The 17,952-nt window shown below is 43.6% G+C and overlaps 1 protein-coding gene across 1 annotated transcript in view; it reads left to right on the forward strand.

The window, feature by feature from the left end:
* The first annotated feature begins 944 nt into the window (after positions 1 to 944).
* The window catches only part of LAPTM4B (lysosomal protein transmembrane 4 beta), a 79,680-nt gene continuing 62,672 nt past the window's right edge, over positions 945 to 17,952 (forward strand). The window contains exon 1 of the mRNA XM_075828043.1: positions 945 to 1,256. Coding sequence (XP_075684158.1) covers positions 1,158 to 1,256 — 99 coding nt within the window. The 5' untranslated portion in view covers positions 945 to 1,157. The remainder of the gene's footprint in view (positions 1,257 to 17,952) is intronic.

The following is a 17,952-nucleotide window of genomic DNA, read 5'->3' on the forward strand; positions in this document are numbered from 1 at the left end:
CAGGAAGTGAGTGACGACACAGCGTGATCTCTCGAGAACACGCTGTGTCTGTGCACTGCCAGAAGCTGGGCGTTGTGAAGAGAAGTGGATGATACTTCTCGTCAGAACGCCCAGCTAGTAAAAGAAGTAAAAACGCCCCGATGTACGCACATAATACACGCCCACTTGGACTTTTGCAAGCCTCATTTGCATAAATACAAAAATGGTCATAACTTGGCCAAAAATGCTCGTTTTTAAAAAAATAAAAACTTTACTGTAATCTACATTGCAGCGCCGATCTGCTGCAATAGGAGATAGGGGTTGCAAAATCTGGTGACAGAGCCTCTTTAATGTAACTCACTAGATGTAACTAGAATTTGAGGGCCCAATAGCAAAATCAAGAATGGGCCCCCACCTTGTTGACAGTAAGCTCAATTGTAATAAAGTAAAGAGCGGCATGACTACTTTTACTTGCGCAACAACCAAAAGATGGACAGAAATCTTATATATCAACTTTTTTCCACAAAGAAGAAGCCAAATAGTGGATCTGCACAGGAGAAAGACACCTCTGTGTTTTTTATCCCATAACGGGATGATTGTACACCTGAATGGGGCCCCTAAACCTCGGGCCCTATAATAGCTGCAAGGGCTGCTACAGCTGTATTGACACTCCTAGTGTACCTTCTTATAAGGTATGAATTAAATTCCAATTTTGGCTAAAAAAAAATGAACTGTATGAAGAAGGCCTTATGATGGAAGACCAGCCCTGATCTGCAAAACACCATTAGACAAGTTCTTCATATCCTAACACATTTTAGTCCATGTTTTTTTAGTTGAAGGTCTACTACTACAGTGTGTTATCAGCGTAATGCACCATCATATACCCTCCTCTCCACTAGGGGGTGCTAGCACACAGCTTTCAGGAGATCCTTATGATCTGCTAATCTCTTCTTATAGACTGTAGTGGCAGTCTGGATGGGAAAAGCCTGCAGTCCTGACTAGTGATGCTTTCTGTCTATGTTATCCTTGTCTGTGGTGCTGAAGCTTTGCTGATCATTCCCATGCATTGAAGGAGCCTGGATCTCTGCTACTCAGCAAGAAATAGCTGTAGTCTTTCCTCTGCAATATTAAAGACTATACTTCCTGGCAGTGAGTTCGGTTTATTAAAATCTCAAGACATGAAGATGCATTCACCATGGGCTCGATTTTACTCAAACAGCTGTTGCTTGTGTTGCCATGTCCGCACCGGAACAATTATCCTTGGTGTGTGGTACCTGGTAAGTAGCATCTCATTTACCTACCCCTTAATCCGCATCGTGTAATGGATGCAGATTTTGGAATTACCTGTACTGTGACAAGACAAAATTTCCATGTATTTTCTTTAACCATTTGCAATGGACATCATTAAGCCGGGCATCTTTATATGGCTATTTTATTTGATTTGCTTTTGCATTGACTTTTGGCATTTATTGTATATTATATAGGTCTGTCCATGTTTAAGGTGGATTGTACCTAAAAATGAACATTAAGTCTGTATAATAACTTAATACTGAAGGTTACTACTATGGGATCTAAAGAAGGATTCAAAGCTGAGGTCAATGTAGATTTGTTGAGATGTGCACATTTGCTGGTATTGCATGCTTCCCTTCATTATAGTCATTGCTATTATAGTCACTGTCAGTATATATACAATTATACTCAATTAGGTCCAAAAAAGTCTCATATATTGTTGGTCTGATGTATTGTGTTATTGAAGGCCTAATAATGTTTTCTAGATGGTTCTCTATAGAAGTGTTTTCCAACCACGGTTCTGGTTAGGGGTTCCCCAGAAGACAGGAACATCAGCTGTGGTCACTTTACCAGTACACACGGAAGGCAATATTCTTTAGGGGTTCCAACATGGCAAAAAGGTTGGGAATTACTGCTATCTAGGCTCCTAAGTAAAGTCATTCACTACATTATCGGCCATGACAGATTATGGACTGTTTCCAACGGAGGAACCTGTCAGGTGCACATGATCAGAAGAAAGACCTTACACCATCTCAGTGATCGGGAATAACTGTAATGCCTCATGCATACGACAGTGTGCGCCGTCCGAGTCCCGTCAGTGATCCGTGGAATGATAGGACATGTTCTATCTTTCCACGGATCGGAGAATCAGGTCAGTTTTCACTGACCCGATTCATCCGCTGAAGTGAATGGGTCCGTGAAGACTACCGGGTGCCACTTGGATGCCATTAAAAACGGCCCAAGTGGCACATCGGTCGTGTGCAACTGGCTTTAATATTACTGTATGCCACAATTACTGATATACCAGGAAACCAATGGACTATTCTCCAGGTAATTGCTACCAAAGTGGAATAGATTTAAGCTAAGTGCTGATTTGCTGCTATGGTTGCTCATAAAAATGGGTATATTTGGAGAATTAGAAAGTTAGGTGATGAGGAGCAGCCATATTAGTAGTCACCCAGCTGTCCTAAAAATGAAGAAATTATTAAATAACCGGACAGAAGAGGACGACCCAAGGATCTATATTAATGAGTACATCTCATCCAAGTGTTTCACCCTGTCAACCTCAGGTGACATCCTTTATAACTGGTAAATCGGCTTTAGTCCTAATATAGAACCATGCACCGTTTCCTAACAGATAATAGTTCACTACCACTAAACAAGTAATGTACAATGAGAAAAACAATGCATTATACTTTATATCAGGACATATTACACTACATGTGGCTTCATCGTCATACTTGTTTCATTCATACCAGGGACAATATGCACAGTTGGCTAACAGGTCAGTGCCCAAGGTCCCAACTGCTGAGAGTGCCCACATAGAGGAGCACCTTTTAAAATTGGTGATTACTTTCCACTTTAGCCATCGTATTTGACACCTGGCCAGTCGATTATCTGAGCATCTTACATCACCCCATGACTTGACCCACTCCGGCCCAGTGTAATCTCAGTTCATCTCTCCAAAGGATATTTCTACCTTGGGCATTATTTAACACGTGTGGTCCTGAAATTATTGGTGTATTACGATCCTCATCATGGCATTCTTATTAAAAAATATTACTGATAAATGTTTAACGTCTTGAATGTTGTTTCTAATAAGTACTTATAGAACAGGAAAGATAATGAATAATATAAGTATATGACCCCCTTAGAAAGGGCTGTGCTCAAAATAATCATATTATTGCTGCATTTCAGAAGAATGAATCATATACTCAGTAATGAGTCAAAGGGACAGCATGAGATTAAAAAAAAGGGTGTACTTATTTATTTATTTTCTCCGCAGAAACAGGCCCACGCTTTTCTATGGGCAGTGCCTGGTATTATATTTCAGCCTCATTCATGTGAATGAGGCAGGAGCTACAATTCCAGACAAAGCCAATGACCAAAAGAGGCGCTGTATATGGCGGGAAAAAAAATAGACCCTTGTTTTTCTCATTTCTTATCTGGAATTTGGAAAAGGAAGTTTTCTTTTCTTTTGACTTTACAGGGACTTGCTCTTTAAATATTATTTTTTCTGGTTTAGAACCTATGTTAAAATAGGTCATTCTGAATTTATAGAGGGTATCCACAATTCAGAATCTTCATCTATTAGCCAGAGTGGAGAACAACTACAGTGTCTTTCTCGCTGGAGGACCCATCCTGTCCATGCATTTATATGGACAACCCATTGTATTTCTTCATTTCCCCTGTGGTGGCGCTGCAGGGGAAAGAAACACTTGCTGCTGAATTTACCTAAAGATTGCAGCTGATCGCTGGTGGTCCCAGCGGCAAGGTACCCTGTGATCAGCTTATTTTTGGAGGACCCTTTTATTAAAATGGGATAGTCCAAAGAGGAAAGGGAATAAATGTTTAACGAAGTATTCTATAAAAAAAAAAAATGCACTCTCTAATGTCAGATTTTGTTTAAACTTGTATTCACCCTGAATTGTAAAGTGCTGTAAAATGTATATATAATAATACATTTATAAATCGAGATTACTATTCTAATTTTTATTATTATCTATATCCAGTACTGAGATCAGACTTGTGGTGCTTATGTATACTGTATGGCATCTCTCTTTTTTTGTTGTTTTTGAATGATTTGACACATCCTCCAGCTAAATTGTTTCTGTAATTGCATTTCTTAAGGTTTAGACCTCATGCTGCCTCTAATCTTTATCTGCTTTGTTGTGATCAGCTTTATGAGATCTGTCCCCTGTGATGTAATATCTAGAAATACTCTTATTGGACCATTACACAGTGTCATCTCTGCTATAGGGATGCACGACGCATCGAAACTTCAATACTGTTTCGATGCTGTGCATCCCCAAACGGTTCGATACCGTTATTTGATGTATTTCGATACTTAGCTGTGCGTCTTCACAGCTCGGTATAGTAACACATGAATGTATGAGAGCGGGGCTGCAGCTTTGTAATGCAGTCATTGCCCTGCTCCTGAGTCCTGATATGTGCGCGCTGTCAGGATGATTTGATGTGGCCGGCGCTGCACTAATGAGCGCCGGCACTAAAGGCAGAACATGTCGTGCGCACTGCAAAACACCCCCTGTTCTGTCCTCAGTGCCTGCGCCGCCGCTTATTATAGTGCAGCGCCGGCCGCATCACCTCAGGCTGACCGCGCGTGCACTTCCTGTCAGGAATGACTGTATTACACAGCCACAGCCCTGCTCTATAACGGCGGAGATCAGAGAAACCTCTCCTCTCCGCCGCTATTCCCCTGAATGCTGCAATCAAAGCTGACTGCAGCATTCAAGAGGAAGTGAGAAGTGGGGATGCCCGTTGGATCGCGTCACAGAAATTCCCTATGACGCGATTGAGGGACATACCATATATGGGCAGACAGCCCAGGGTCCATTGAAGGCCCCCAGGGCTGTCCTACCTTATTTCCTGTTGTTAGGGCATACTTAGGTCTGTCCTAACAACTACCTGTGTACTATCATTACACAGGCTAATGTACTGGCATATAGATATATGTCAGTACATTAAAGTTTAAAAATAAAGTACAAACATAAAGTCATGTTAAATTAAAAAAAAATACACATACACCTTTTTACAATAAACATTAAAATAAGTCTCAATACATAAAATATTCACATATTGGGTATTGGCGCGGCCGTAATAACCTGCACAACGTTTTTTTTTCCATCATTTATGATTTGTACGCTGTAAAAAAATAAAATAAAAACTGCTTTCTTTCACTTATTGTGGGGCACGAGGTGCGATGATGAATTTAACCTCCATGTGCCTCACATTAATAGTAATTAACCCCATCATGTACCTCACACATTAACCCATTATGACTGAGAAACATGATGGGATTAATTACTATTAATGTGAGGCAAATGGAGGTTAAATTCATCATCACACCACGCGCCTCACATCAGAAAATGGAAGAACTTTTTTTTCTATTACTGTTGGCAAAGTATCGAATTGGTATAGAAATCGCAATACTAAACTAAGTATCGGTATCGAAGTCCAAATTCTGGTATCGTGACATCCCTACTCTGCTAAATGCTGAATTTTCTTTTTTAGATAGATCAATGGTAAAGACGTTTTTTTTGTGTTTTGTTTTTTTAAATCAAATACTTTTTATTGCACATTTTCAACAATTACAACAACAGTCCAGAAATAGGACCCCCACCCACCCCACACAAAATTTTGACCATACACCATACAGGAAAATTAACGTATACATTTGTTATACAGAAAATTCGCCACACAGGGCAGAAACCGTTTCTTTTTGTTTTTAAACGTCCGCTATCAGACATAATCTACACGTCATACACACAGTTGTAGCAGAGGATATTATGACCCACTCCCCACCCAGGTAAGCATTACCCCAGAAACACAGACTCAAATCAAATATGCAAGAAGTTATTTAACTCCGAATCCCAACAGCCCCAACCCCCTAGAATTCCGGCACTTGCCAACCCAGCAGTATTTAACCATGGAAACCACAGTTTGTCAAACCTGGCAGACGCACCTCTTTTAATAAATATCGCCTTTTCATTAATGAGCAACTGGTTCACTCTATCCACAAACTCCTGAACCTTTGGGGGAGAAGGCTGAATCCAATGCTGCGCTATGAGCTTCTGGGCCGCATATAGCACTCTCCCCACTGCCAGTTTCCCATTAGAGTCCACAGGCAGACCATCTACAAAACCCAATAGACACACCTACGGATGCCGAGGCACAGATATAGGGAACACTTTCCCCCACAGTCGCAAGGAGGCCAGACCAGTATATATCAAGTTGCGGACAATCCCACAGCATATGGAGGAGGTCGGCAGGCTCCAAACCGCATCTTGGACAAGTAGCATCAGGCCGAATTCCCATCCGATGTAACACCTCAGGGGTTTTATACACCCGGTGGAGTATATAGAGCTGTGAGAGCCTGCCGCCCTCACTCAGAGAAACACCCGGAACAGCTTCCATTATAGTGGACCACTGGTCTTCATCAATCCCTGGTATATCCCTATCCCATTTACGCATAGCTACCAAAGGATAATCATCCAAAAATTTAGTCAGCAGGAGTTGGTATGCCCACGATATAACCACTTTCGTAGCCCCAGAAGGGCCAAGAGTTTGGACAATAGTGTCGTGTTGTATATTCACTTGAACCTGTGGGAACTGCGCCTGAAACGCATTCCTCAATTGTAAATACCTATAAAACCCTCTATGCGGAACATAGAGTTCCTCTTGGAAATGCTGAAAGGATTTAAAGGTAGACCCACTTGTCAGTTGAGATACCCTCGTAAGCCCCGCCACCATCCAGTACTCCGAACTATCTAGGCCCACGAATTCAGGAAGCAGTCTGTTTCCCCATATGGGTGTATATTCCGTGTATCCTGTCACCCCTCTCAACTGCTTAACTTTCCCCCAGGTTCTATGATAAGATCTAATGTTGGAAACAAAGATCGCCTGCCCGAGAGACGCCCACTCTCAACAGCCTCCAATAAAATGTCACATTTCAAATGATACTGCAATATAATCGCAGAAGCATTATCCCCAGAACGAGCTCCCCATCCTTTAAGGTGCTGACACGGAGCTGCCAAAAAATAAATTGATGGATTCAGGAGAGCCAGTCCCCCTTCAGTTTTGGGCCTTTGGAAACTTTCCAGCCGCAGTCTAGGGCGATTCCTTCGCCAAATAAGGTCTCGGAAAAGAGCGCTTATCTTGTGGAACCTAGTGAGCGGGATCCACACTGGTGCATTATCTATCAGGTAAAGCAATTGCGGCATCAGAATCATTTTAATAAGATTCACCCGGCCTACGACAGAAAGAGACAGTTTACACCACGCACCTATTTTACGTTTAAATCATGGTAAAGACGTTTAATTAACCAATGGGAAATCTTTCAGCATGTGAAACTCATGAAACCTAAAAAGGCAAACCAAATTCCACCATTTGTTAAGATCTTGGCTTGCTGTTAGTGAATTCTGGTTTTCATCGAGACGAGGCTACAATGTATCAGAGTTAGGGCTTATTCAACGGGATAATCGGCTTGTGACTGCCGTTTTTTTAATGGCCGTCACACGGCTGCATTAAAATCAATGTGGTTTTATGGGGCTATTCACACGACCGTTTTTTTAACGGACCGTGTGAATGGCCTGTGAAAAAATAAAAGGACATGTCCTATTTTTGCCCGTTTTCACGGATCCCTCAATAAGGGATCTGTGAGCTCGGGTCCCACATGGGTGCAAATTGGCTGTGAAAAATGTTTGCTTTGACATGCATTCCTGTGACCTAATGGGTCACAGCAAGGTTCTGTGACAAACTGAAATGTCGCTCTCTTGCGGTGAATAAATCCACCCTGTTTCATCTACTCTGAAGTCCTGGTGCCGTTACTTTGTTCTATGGTTGTTTTATATTGAAGCCTGGGAACTGATTCATCCCCTGGTAACGAGCACATGGCCTAATTTATGGTATGTTGGAGTGCTATGTTTATCTGTTTTTGGACTGTATATACATATATATTCGACCATATATATGTCGGCCGGCCTTAAATATGTTCGACCAGTGCGGTCGCACAGGGCACCAGCCGCCACACTGCAAGAGGGGCGCCAGTGAGTGTGTGTATCCCTGCGTCGTTGCAACTACCAGCGGGGATACACACACTAACTGCAGTCGCCTTTCCACCCGGGCGCTTCTTCACTTAGTGGCCGTCGCTACCGCTGTAGCAGCCATAGCGGCGACACCTGGCATGGGGGCGGTGGCGCTGCTGCGGCTGCTATAGCGGTAGCGACGGCACTATAGCTGTATCTCCCTGCTCTGCTGTCTACTAGCGCCACTGTAGCTCCCTGAAGGAGCGGAATCCCCGTGTGGCCGAGGATTGCGCTCCTGGACCACTGCTTGATGTTTCTGTCCATATATGGACAGTGACATCAGGGGAAACTCCTGAAGCGTTGCAGACTCTATGACCGGGTATTCCACTCCAGGAGAAGCCAATGACGTCATGGACACAGACGACAGGAGCTTCTCCTGGAGTGGAAGTTTTCCCTGATGTCACTGTCCATATATGGACAGAGGCATCAAGCAGCGCTCCAGGAGCGGAATCCCCGGCCACACGGGGATTCCGCTCCTTCAGGGAGCTACAGTGGCACTATCTATACTGGAAGGGGGGTTGCTATCTACAGGGGCGCTGTGGGCTGTGTGGCACTACCTACAAAAAAGGACAACTGTGCAGGAGCACACAAAATACCCAGCGTTCCCGGGTATCAAAAAAAAGTGTGGAAATAAACTAAGATATAACTTTTATTTAATCTAGCTAAAAGGATTGATCCTTTACTCAGACTAAATGAAAGTTATATCTTAGTTTATTTCCACACATTTATTTAATAGCTGGTTAACAGCAGGGTATTTTGTGTGGTCCTGCACAGTTGTCCTTTTTTTAATGTCTATTGCCCGCCAGCTATCAGGGTCATGTCGTAGTCCTTGCACTACCTACAAGGGGGCTGTGGGCAGTGTGGCACTACATACCAGGGGGCTGTGGGCTGTGGGGCACTACCAACCAGGGGGCTGTGGGGCACTCTCTATCAGGGGGCTGTGGGCTGTGGGGCACTCCCTACAGGGGGCTGTGGGGCACTCCCTACAGGGGGCTGTGCGGCGCACTCTACAGGGGGCTGTGCGGCGCACTCTACAGGGGGCTGTGCGGCGCACTCTACAGGGGGCTGTGCGGCGCACTCTACAGGGGGCTGTGCGGCGTTATCTACAGGGGGCTGTGCGGCGCACTCTACAGGGGGCTGTGCGGCGTTATCTACAAGGGGGCTGTGCGGAGCTACCTACAAGGGGGCTGTGTGGCGCTACCTACAATGGGGCTGTCTGGCGCTACCCACAAGGGGGCTGTGTGGCGCTACCAACAATGGGGCTGTCTGGCGCTACCCACAAGGGGGCTGTGTGGCGCTACCTACAAGGGGCTGTGTGGTGCTACCCACAAGGGGGCTGTGGGGCGCTACCCACAAGGGGCTGTGTGGCGCTACCCACAAGGGGCTGTGTGGCGCTACCTACAAGGGGGCTGTCTGGCGCTACCTACAAGGGGCTGTGTGGCGCTACCCACAAGGGGCTGTGTGGCGCTACCCACAAGGGGCTGTGTGGCGCTACCTACAAGGGGCTGTGTGGCGCTACCTACAGGGGGAATCTGTGAGTGGGGGGCTGATGGTCATTTTACTGTGAGTGGGGGGCTGATGGTCATTTTACTGTGAGTAGGGGGCTGATGGTCATTTTACTGTGAGTAGGGGGCTGATGGTCTTCAAGTTGTTTCCGCCTCTGACCTCCAATTGAAATTAATAGGAGGCAGAAAATACCTGCGGCGCCCGTTTGGAGCTTTTTTTCCTGCGTCTTTTGCATTCGCTTCAACAGCTTAAGAAAAAACACAAAAAAAAGGTCACACAACGCTGTCAGTTGCTGAAGGAATTTTGAGGCAGATTTTTTTTGCCTTACAAAAAACCTGTGTGAACATACCCTACGAGTGGAGTGCTTGTTCTTAGCCGTTTTCTGTCTTTCTCCAAAAAATTTTGGTAGGGGGGCCCTGAGGAAATTTTGTTTTTCCAGTGCTGCCTCGAGTCCAAAAAGGTTGGGAAACTCTGTACTAGGCTACAGGTTCCCGTCATGGAGCAGATCAGTTCGTCGTGGGAACGGGGCCTAGGTGAGTAAGATTTTTGTTTTTGTTTGGGGGCACTGTCTACAAGGGGGAGGTGCGGGGACTGTATGGCACTGTCTACAAGGGGGAGGTGGGGCACTGTATGGCACTGTCTACAAGGGGGAGGTGGGGGGGCTGTATGGCACGATCTAAAAGGGGGAGGTGGGGGACTGTATGGCACTGTCTACAAGGGGGAGGTGGGGGACTGTATGGCACGATCTACAAAAAGGAGGTGGGGGATTATGGCACTGGCTACAGGGAGGCAGTATGGCAAAATCTACAGGGGGGCACTATATTGTGTGGGGGCCACTAAGCGGACATTATACTGTGTAGGGGTACTACAGGTGGCATAATACTGTGGGCACAATTAGAGGACAAAATACTGTGTCCTTGAAGGCGTTGTAATATATTATTAAATATTATTATTATACTGTATGGGGGCACTAAAGGGGCATTATAATTTTTTTATGGGGCATTTTTTTTAATGATGGGGTGGGGCGCCGAAAGATCATTTCGCACAGGGTGCCATCTATCCTAGGGCCGGCCCTGGGTACGTTCACACGACTATGTATTTTCAGCCGTTTTTTGTTAAGCGTGTGCACATACCCTACGGGGCCACCAATGACCTAATTTCCTAGGTTTTCCATATTACTTGGTAGTTTTGCCATCCAGAAATCCAAAAGTCTGGACAAGCTGGCTGTCAAAACCTGAGGGATATATAATGTTGTTTGGTACCCAGCTTTCCCAGAGCCAGATAACTGGTAAAAGATTGAAGCGAGGACAACTCAGTAACTTATATTTATTGGTGTTTTTTAATTATTATTTTAAGGTGAAATTATTTTGACGTATTTTCGAAATAACTTCATACATATTTGCCTAAATATACAAAAAGGATAAGATGTTCAAAGTGCAAAACCTTCCTATATAAAAGTCTAATAGTGGGCGACACTTTATCCCTTGTCTTTCCTGGATCGGGTTTTATACTGAGCTTCTAGAATTACTAAACAGCCATTGTTCAGTTGTTGCCACTGACTACAGAGTATGACATTACACTTAACCCTGTCTCATTTTCAGTCTTATATATAGTGTCACCAGGGAAATGAGCACAGAAAGCACTCACATGACAAAGATAAAGAGAATCTGCGCTTTTCTAGGCCTGCAGCAAACATTTGTCATGTTCTACCATTCACTTTAGATAATTTTTTTGTTTTTAAGGTACTTAACCTGCTTAGGGCACCGTGGGCACCTCATGTGGCGTTGTATGGCGCCCCAGCCCGGCACAGTATTATGCAAGTATTCTCCCATATAAACAATTCTTCAAAGGCAGAATAGCTCCATAATACGGCATAATATAGAGCAAGCAACAATTGTTTTTCTTTTGGTTTAATATGGAATGAATAAAAAAAAATACCTCTGAATACCTTAGTATGAAATTGGAGGAATAGGGTGGTACAGTATGACCCAATAGACTTCTCAGAGCACTACGGGGCCGTAATACAGTCATGTACATGAACCCTTAAAATGAAACTCCACTATAGGAGCTAGCTTTATGACTTCTATACAAATAATTGCTCCTCAGAATTGTTTCACTTGGAAACGGGGACAGCTCGGCTGAATGGGTTCGGGGGAATTGGCTTGGGGGTGTTTTGCAGTCAGCCTACTATGGGGAACAGGTCTAAAGTCCACCCCGAGTTCACACAGGAGTCCCTTTTTGCGGCCCCTTTAAATCTGGAAGCAAACCACAGACACAGTGATGCAGGAAATCGCCCGTAATCCGGAACTGCCCCCCTGGATCTGGGAGGTATGTGTATCCTCAGAAGGACAGGCCTGGGGAGGACAAGTCTAATCTGCTCACCAATTTTCAGCCCCATATATAATATTTGATAAGGCTCCACCTCCCTTACTCGAGACGTGTTGTCGTGCCTGTGAGTCTCAGGGCTTCAGTACTAGGGAAATAAGTACCTAACCCAAAATGGTGCCCGGGACTATCCCTACCTGGGGCCCAAAACACTCAAAGTGCACATGTCTCTAAACAAAATAGGTAGCCCCGAACCCCTTGGTGTCACGCCTAACTCAGGCTACTGAGCGTACCTCCTTCCTCCCCCAAAACCACACCATATGGGGTCCCAGTCAGACTAATTTCCTAGGAATACATTACAACAAAACTCACCAACCCCAGGGAAACTCATCGCCACATTACATAAAGGAAGACACATTATCAAATACACAGTATGTACCCTACTGTTTCCCCCTCTTACACACCGAGCTCTGTTAGACTCTATTTACACACAGCGTCTACTTTGTTTTCGGTGATGTTTTTCCTGATGTTTATTGGTGGTTTTTGGGCTAAAAAACACTGTGGGCAGATGCTACTTTAAAGTAAAAGCCTCCATGCCTAACGTTTTGGTTTGTGGCGTTTTTTTAATGGAAACAATAGCGTAGTAGACTATACTATTGTTTCCATGAAAATAACAGAAACTTTACGTAACGGAAACCAACTTGAATGGAAGCATTACCATTGAAGTCAATTGGAAATGCACACAGAAGCTATAGTATCCATTAGGCTTTCTGTTCATCTGTTCCTCTGACGGAATGGATGAACGGAATCTCCAAACGGAACCCAACACTGATGTGAATAGGCTCAGCTTAGGTCAGGCTTTTAGCAACAAAATGTTACACTTTGATTCAATATTGCATGAAGGTGTCCATGAGCTGGGTGACGTTTTCACAATGTGCCAGGTGTCTACATTCACAAAATATATTTGTATGGAGATATAATATTATTATTTTTATTTTATTAATGCAAAACTAAGTGAGAGGTAACAAAACATTGGGGAAATTATTCTTTTTCAGTGGACGTACCTTTTAAGAATTCACAGGAAACGACTTCCATCACTTTTGTGCTCCATGCCTCATTGATGGTATCTGACTAGCTGCAGAGCAATAGCTAGGCTTTCCTTCACCTGGTGCAAAGTTTCAGTTTGTTGCCCCTATCTCTGTATCTAAATATATTGGCCAAGGCAAAATGGCTTGTTGGCACCCAGCAGCCAGGGCACATGCCCCGGTAACCCTCCACAGCTACACTCCTAATAGAATTAATAGTTGTTTGGTCCAGAAGATAGCCGTCTCAGGTTTTTACAGGTTATGATTTGCCTAGTACTTTCTACTCCTTTGTTGTAGATCACTTATTTTTATAAAGCAATTTAAAAATGAGGTGATTAATTCTAGTTTTATGCTTTTTAATAAAAATTTTGATTCTGCTGCCCAGATTTGCTTAATGCCCAAGGTTCTCCGTGTCACATTATAGTATAATTTACTTATATCCCATATCATTACGCCAATTTGTCCTGACTTGCTGTTTCATCCCTACTCCAAAAAGTGCTGATTTTCAGGAATTCCTTGTCTCCGCAATTGATTCAGTGATATATTCAGGAGAATAATATGAAGTCATCCGGGATGCAATTAAGTTAATTATCTCTGTAGATACCGGAACTAAATAGTTTTTTTGGCAGCTCGAAACTTACTGGAAGCGTTTTTGAGGAATTCACACAAGGTAATAAGTTATCGTGTAAATATTGTTTCTGCAAATGTCTGGATTAGGGATTCACAACCTTTTCTGGACATTGTCAGATTATATTGCTCCCAAGGACCGCAAAAAAACTCAAAGAAGGATCCTCATTTGGGATACATAAGTTTATGCCATAATTGTCTGACGGATCTGACTATTGGGCTTCCACCTATTGGAAAAAAACTGAAACGGCCAAGCATTTAACTCCCATATGCTAAATTTTAGCCAGCATCATGCATGCATAGCCTATTTTAAAGGATCCTCTTTTAAAGGATCACTGCTTTATTCCTAATGCAGAACCTGAGGGGGCGGTGCATGACCCAAGGATTCAAAGAGCACCAACAGTTGCCTGAATTGCTTCTTTAAAGGGTTATTCCTATCTCACACATTTATGGGATGTCCAAGTATATTCCATAAATATCTGAGATCGGGATAACCCTTTAAGTTGCTTAAAATACAACTCATAAAAGCCACACAAGTACCCCCATTACAGTAATAATAGGAATACCTATTGTTACACAAAAAAAATCTGAATAACTCCTTAGGCTAGATGTGTATTAGGCATATTGCAGCCCGAAATATTGTGTCTAACTTACATATTCAACCAGATGTCTTATCCGCCTGCTCCCCCCTCCCTCTCACAGCATGCAGTCTCACAGGCACACTTAGGAAGTAAGAAACTGCAGCTGCATCCCTCACCTCCTTGTCTCCTATTTCCGGTATTATAGTTATGGTGACCAAGGAAGTTTCTGAACATCTACAGAGAGTCTGCAGAAAAAGGGGCACTACAGGCTGCTGGTAACTATAGGTAATTATTGGCACAGTTAAACCCCCAATAGCTTTTCTTAGGTATACGTTTTATTGTCACAATAAAACGTGTACCTAAGTAAAACATGCTTCTTTTGGAATAATTACCTGCCAGGCGCTGTATCCCGAATGCTGCACTTTTTCTCCTATCTATTGATGTGGTTACTTTAAGCATTAATGTCTGGCTAATGCGACTATGATTTGTTTGGCACCAGGTGAAATGGCCCAGACTCCATGTTGGTTAGTATAGTCGCACCATAACAGCAGGGAGAACGAGACCAGCGTGGCTACATTGCGCCCTCGCACTGGGGGTGCTGCTTAGTTAATCAAAGGTGGACAAAGTCGTAACAGATTCCCTCTAAACTCTGTGAAGTGACCTTTTGGCTTGTCTTGTGTAACACTGAGGTGACAAAATCCCTAAGGAGATTACTGCACTTCTCAGATTTCCTGTACAGGTCTTTGTGAATAAGGCCATCAGTCCATGTGGATGGATGGATGGATGGATGGATGGATGGATGGATAGATAGGATATAAAAAGTCTACACACCCCTGTTAAAATGCCAGGTTTTTGTCATGTTACAAAATAAGCCCAAGATGGATCATTTCAGAACTTTTTCCACCTTTAATGTCACCTATAATCTGTACAATTGTATTGAAAAACAAACTGAAATCTTTTAGGATGGAAAAATAAAAATAAAGAACAAAAATAATGTGTTTGCATAAATATGCACACCCTTAAACTAATACTTTGTTGAATTACCCTTTGACTTTATGACAGCTTTCAGTCTTTTTGGGTAGATGTCTATCAGCATGGCACATCTGTACTTGCCAATTGTTGCCCACTTTTCCTTGCAAAAGCGCTCCAAATCTGTCAGATTGTGAGGGCATCTCCTGTGTACAGCCCTCTTCAGGTCACCCCACAGATTTTCAATGGGATTCAGGTCTGGGCTCCGGCTGGGCCATTAGAAAACTTTGATCTTCTGGGGGAAGCCATTCTTTTGTTGATTTGCAGGTTCTGCTTTGGGTCGTTGTCATGCTGAAAGGTAAAATTCCTCTTCATCTTCAGCTTTTTAGCAGAGGCCTGCAGGTTTTGTGCCAATATTGACTGATATTTGGAACTGTTAATAATTCCCTCCACCTTGACTAAAGCCCCAGTTCCAGCTGCAGAAAAACTGCCCCAAAGCATAATGCTGCCTCCACCATGCTCCATAATGCTCCCCCACCATGCTCCATAATGCTGCCTCCACCATGCTCCATAATGCTGCCTCCACCATGCTCCATAATGCTCCCCCACCATGCTCCATAATGCTGCCTCCACCATGCTCCATAATGCTGCCTCCACCATGCTCCATAATGCTGCCTCCACCATGCTCCATAATGCTGCCTCCACCATGCTCCATAATGCTGCCTCCACCATGCTCCATAATGCTGCCTCCACCATGCTCCATAATGCTGCCTCCACCATGCTCCATAATGTTGCCTCCACCATGCTCCATAATGCTGCCCCCACCATGCTTCCCTGTGGGTATGGTGTTCTTTTGGTGATGTGCATGGTTGGCTTTGCACCAAACCTAGCTTTTGGAATTATGGCCAAAAAGTTCAACCTTGGTCTCATCAGTCCATAACACGTTTTCCCACATGCTTTTGGTAGACTTGATGTAGGTCTTTGCAAAACATAGCCGGGCTTGAATATTTTTCTTTGTTAGAAAAAGCTTTCGTCTTGCCATCCTACCCCACAGCCCAGAAATATGAAGAATACGGGAGATTGTTGTCACATGCACTAAATAACCAGTACCTGCCAGAAAGCTCCTTTAATGTTGCTGTAGGCCTCTTGGTAGCCTCCCAGACCAATTTTCGTCTTGTCTTTTCATCGAGTTTTGAGGGACGTCCAGTTCTTGGTAATGTCACTGTTGCATTAAATGTAATCCACTTCTTGATGACCGTCTTCACTGTGTTCCATGTTATATCTAATGCTTTGGAAATTCTTTGGTACCCTTCTCCTGACTGACGCCTTTCAACAATCAGATCCTTTTGATGTGTTGTAAGCGCTTTACGGACAATGGCTTTTGCTGTCACATGCAACAAATAAAATGTCAGGAAAATCCTAATAGAACAGCTGAACTTTATATGGGGTTACTCAGAATCACTTTAAATAATGGCAGCTGTTTACGGACTACTATTTATGAGTTTAAATGTGATTGGCTAATTCTGAACACAACCACATCCCCAATTATAAGAGGGTGTTCACACTTATGCAACCACTTTATTGTAGTTTTGTTATTTTTCTTTTTCCCCTCTAAATGATTTCAGTTTGTTTTTCAATACAATTGTACAGATTATAGGTGACATTAAAGGTGGAAAAAGTTCTTAAATGATTAATCTTGTACTGATTTTTTGACATGACAAAAACCTGGCACTTTAACAGGGGTGTGTAGACTTTTTATATCCACTGTAAATAGTAAGCCTGAGGCTGGGAAACCACTGGTGGGGAGGTATTTTTACCGGGCGGGTTAAATTTGGTGAGATGAGGAAAGTTAAGGCCCTTTTTGTGTAAACAAGGCAACGATCAGCCAATGAACGAGCAAAAGCTAGTTCATTGGCTGATTGCTCCGTTTTAAATGGCAAAACTATTATCGGTGTCGGCAGCATATCTTCCTGTGTAAACAGGTAGACGTGCTGCAGACATGATAGAAATGTATGAGGACGATCGATCGTAGTAACAAGCGCTCCTTTCCATACTAGTTCCTTGTGAATGTAGCAAACGAGAGCCGATCAACATGCTGTCTCGATGATAAGTGCTCGTTTACCCCGCCCACGTCGGGCCGTGTAATATCATCTTTAGGTTCCTTGCTGAGGCTTTTGTTAAGTCTGTTCTCCGGGCCTGGATGTCTATGGAATGACAAATAGGATTGACAGGAAACCTGCTGTCTAGTTAGTGCCAAGACAGGCCAGGTTTGTATTGTTTGTATGCTGCCAGTCTTGTATGCAGGATAAGCCCTTTTTGAACTGCAATAAAGCCAGTGTCGTACTGGAGTACCTTGGGCTCACCAGAGGAAATAATCCTTAGGGTCCACCCATCAGCTATATAGAAATAATGCGACCACTCTTAATTGTGTAGTAAAATGTGTGTAGTAAACCAAAGACCAATATTACCACCACCACCACCACATAGTGACCATATAGTGGTAGACACCAGTCCTACACTAGCGCTCTGCAGACCATATAACTTAAAGGAGTTTTCCCATCTTAGACATTTATGTCATATACACAGGAAATGGCAAAAATGTCTGATAGATGCAGGTCCCAGCTCTTGGACCCGCACCTATATCTAGAACTGACCACAGAATCCAGGCAGAGACCAGTAGAGAGAGGGTCACGCATGCCACACAGCCCCCTCCCAGTAAATAGTGCCACACAGCCCCCCCAGTAGATAGTGCCACACAGCTCCCCC

Source organism: Rhinoderma darwinii, chromosome 5 (genome assembly GCF_050947455.1).
Source record: "Rhinoderma darwinii isolate aRhiDar2 chromosome 5, aRhiDar2.hap1, whole genome shotgun sequence".
NCBI lineage: Eukaryota > Metazoa > Chordata > Amphibia > Anura > Rhinodermatidae > Rhinoderma > Rhinoderma darwinii.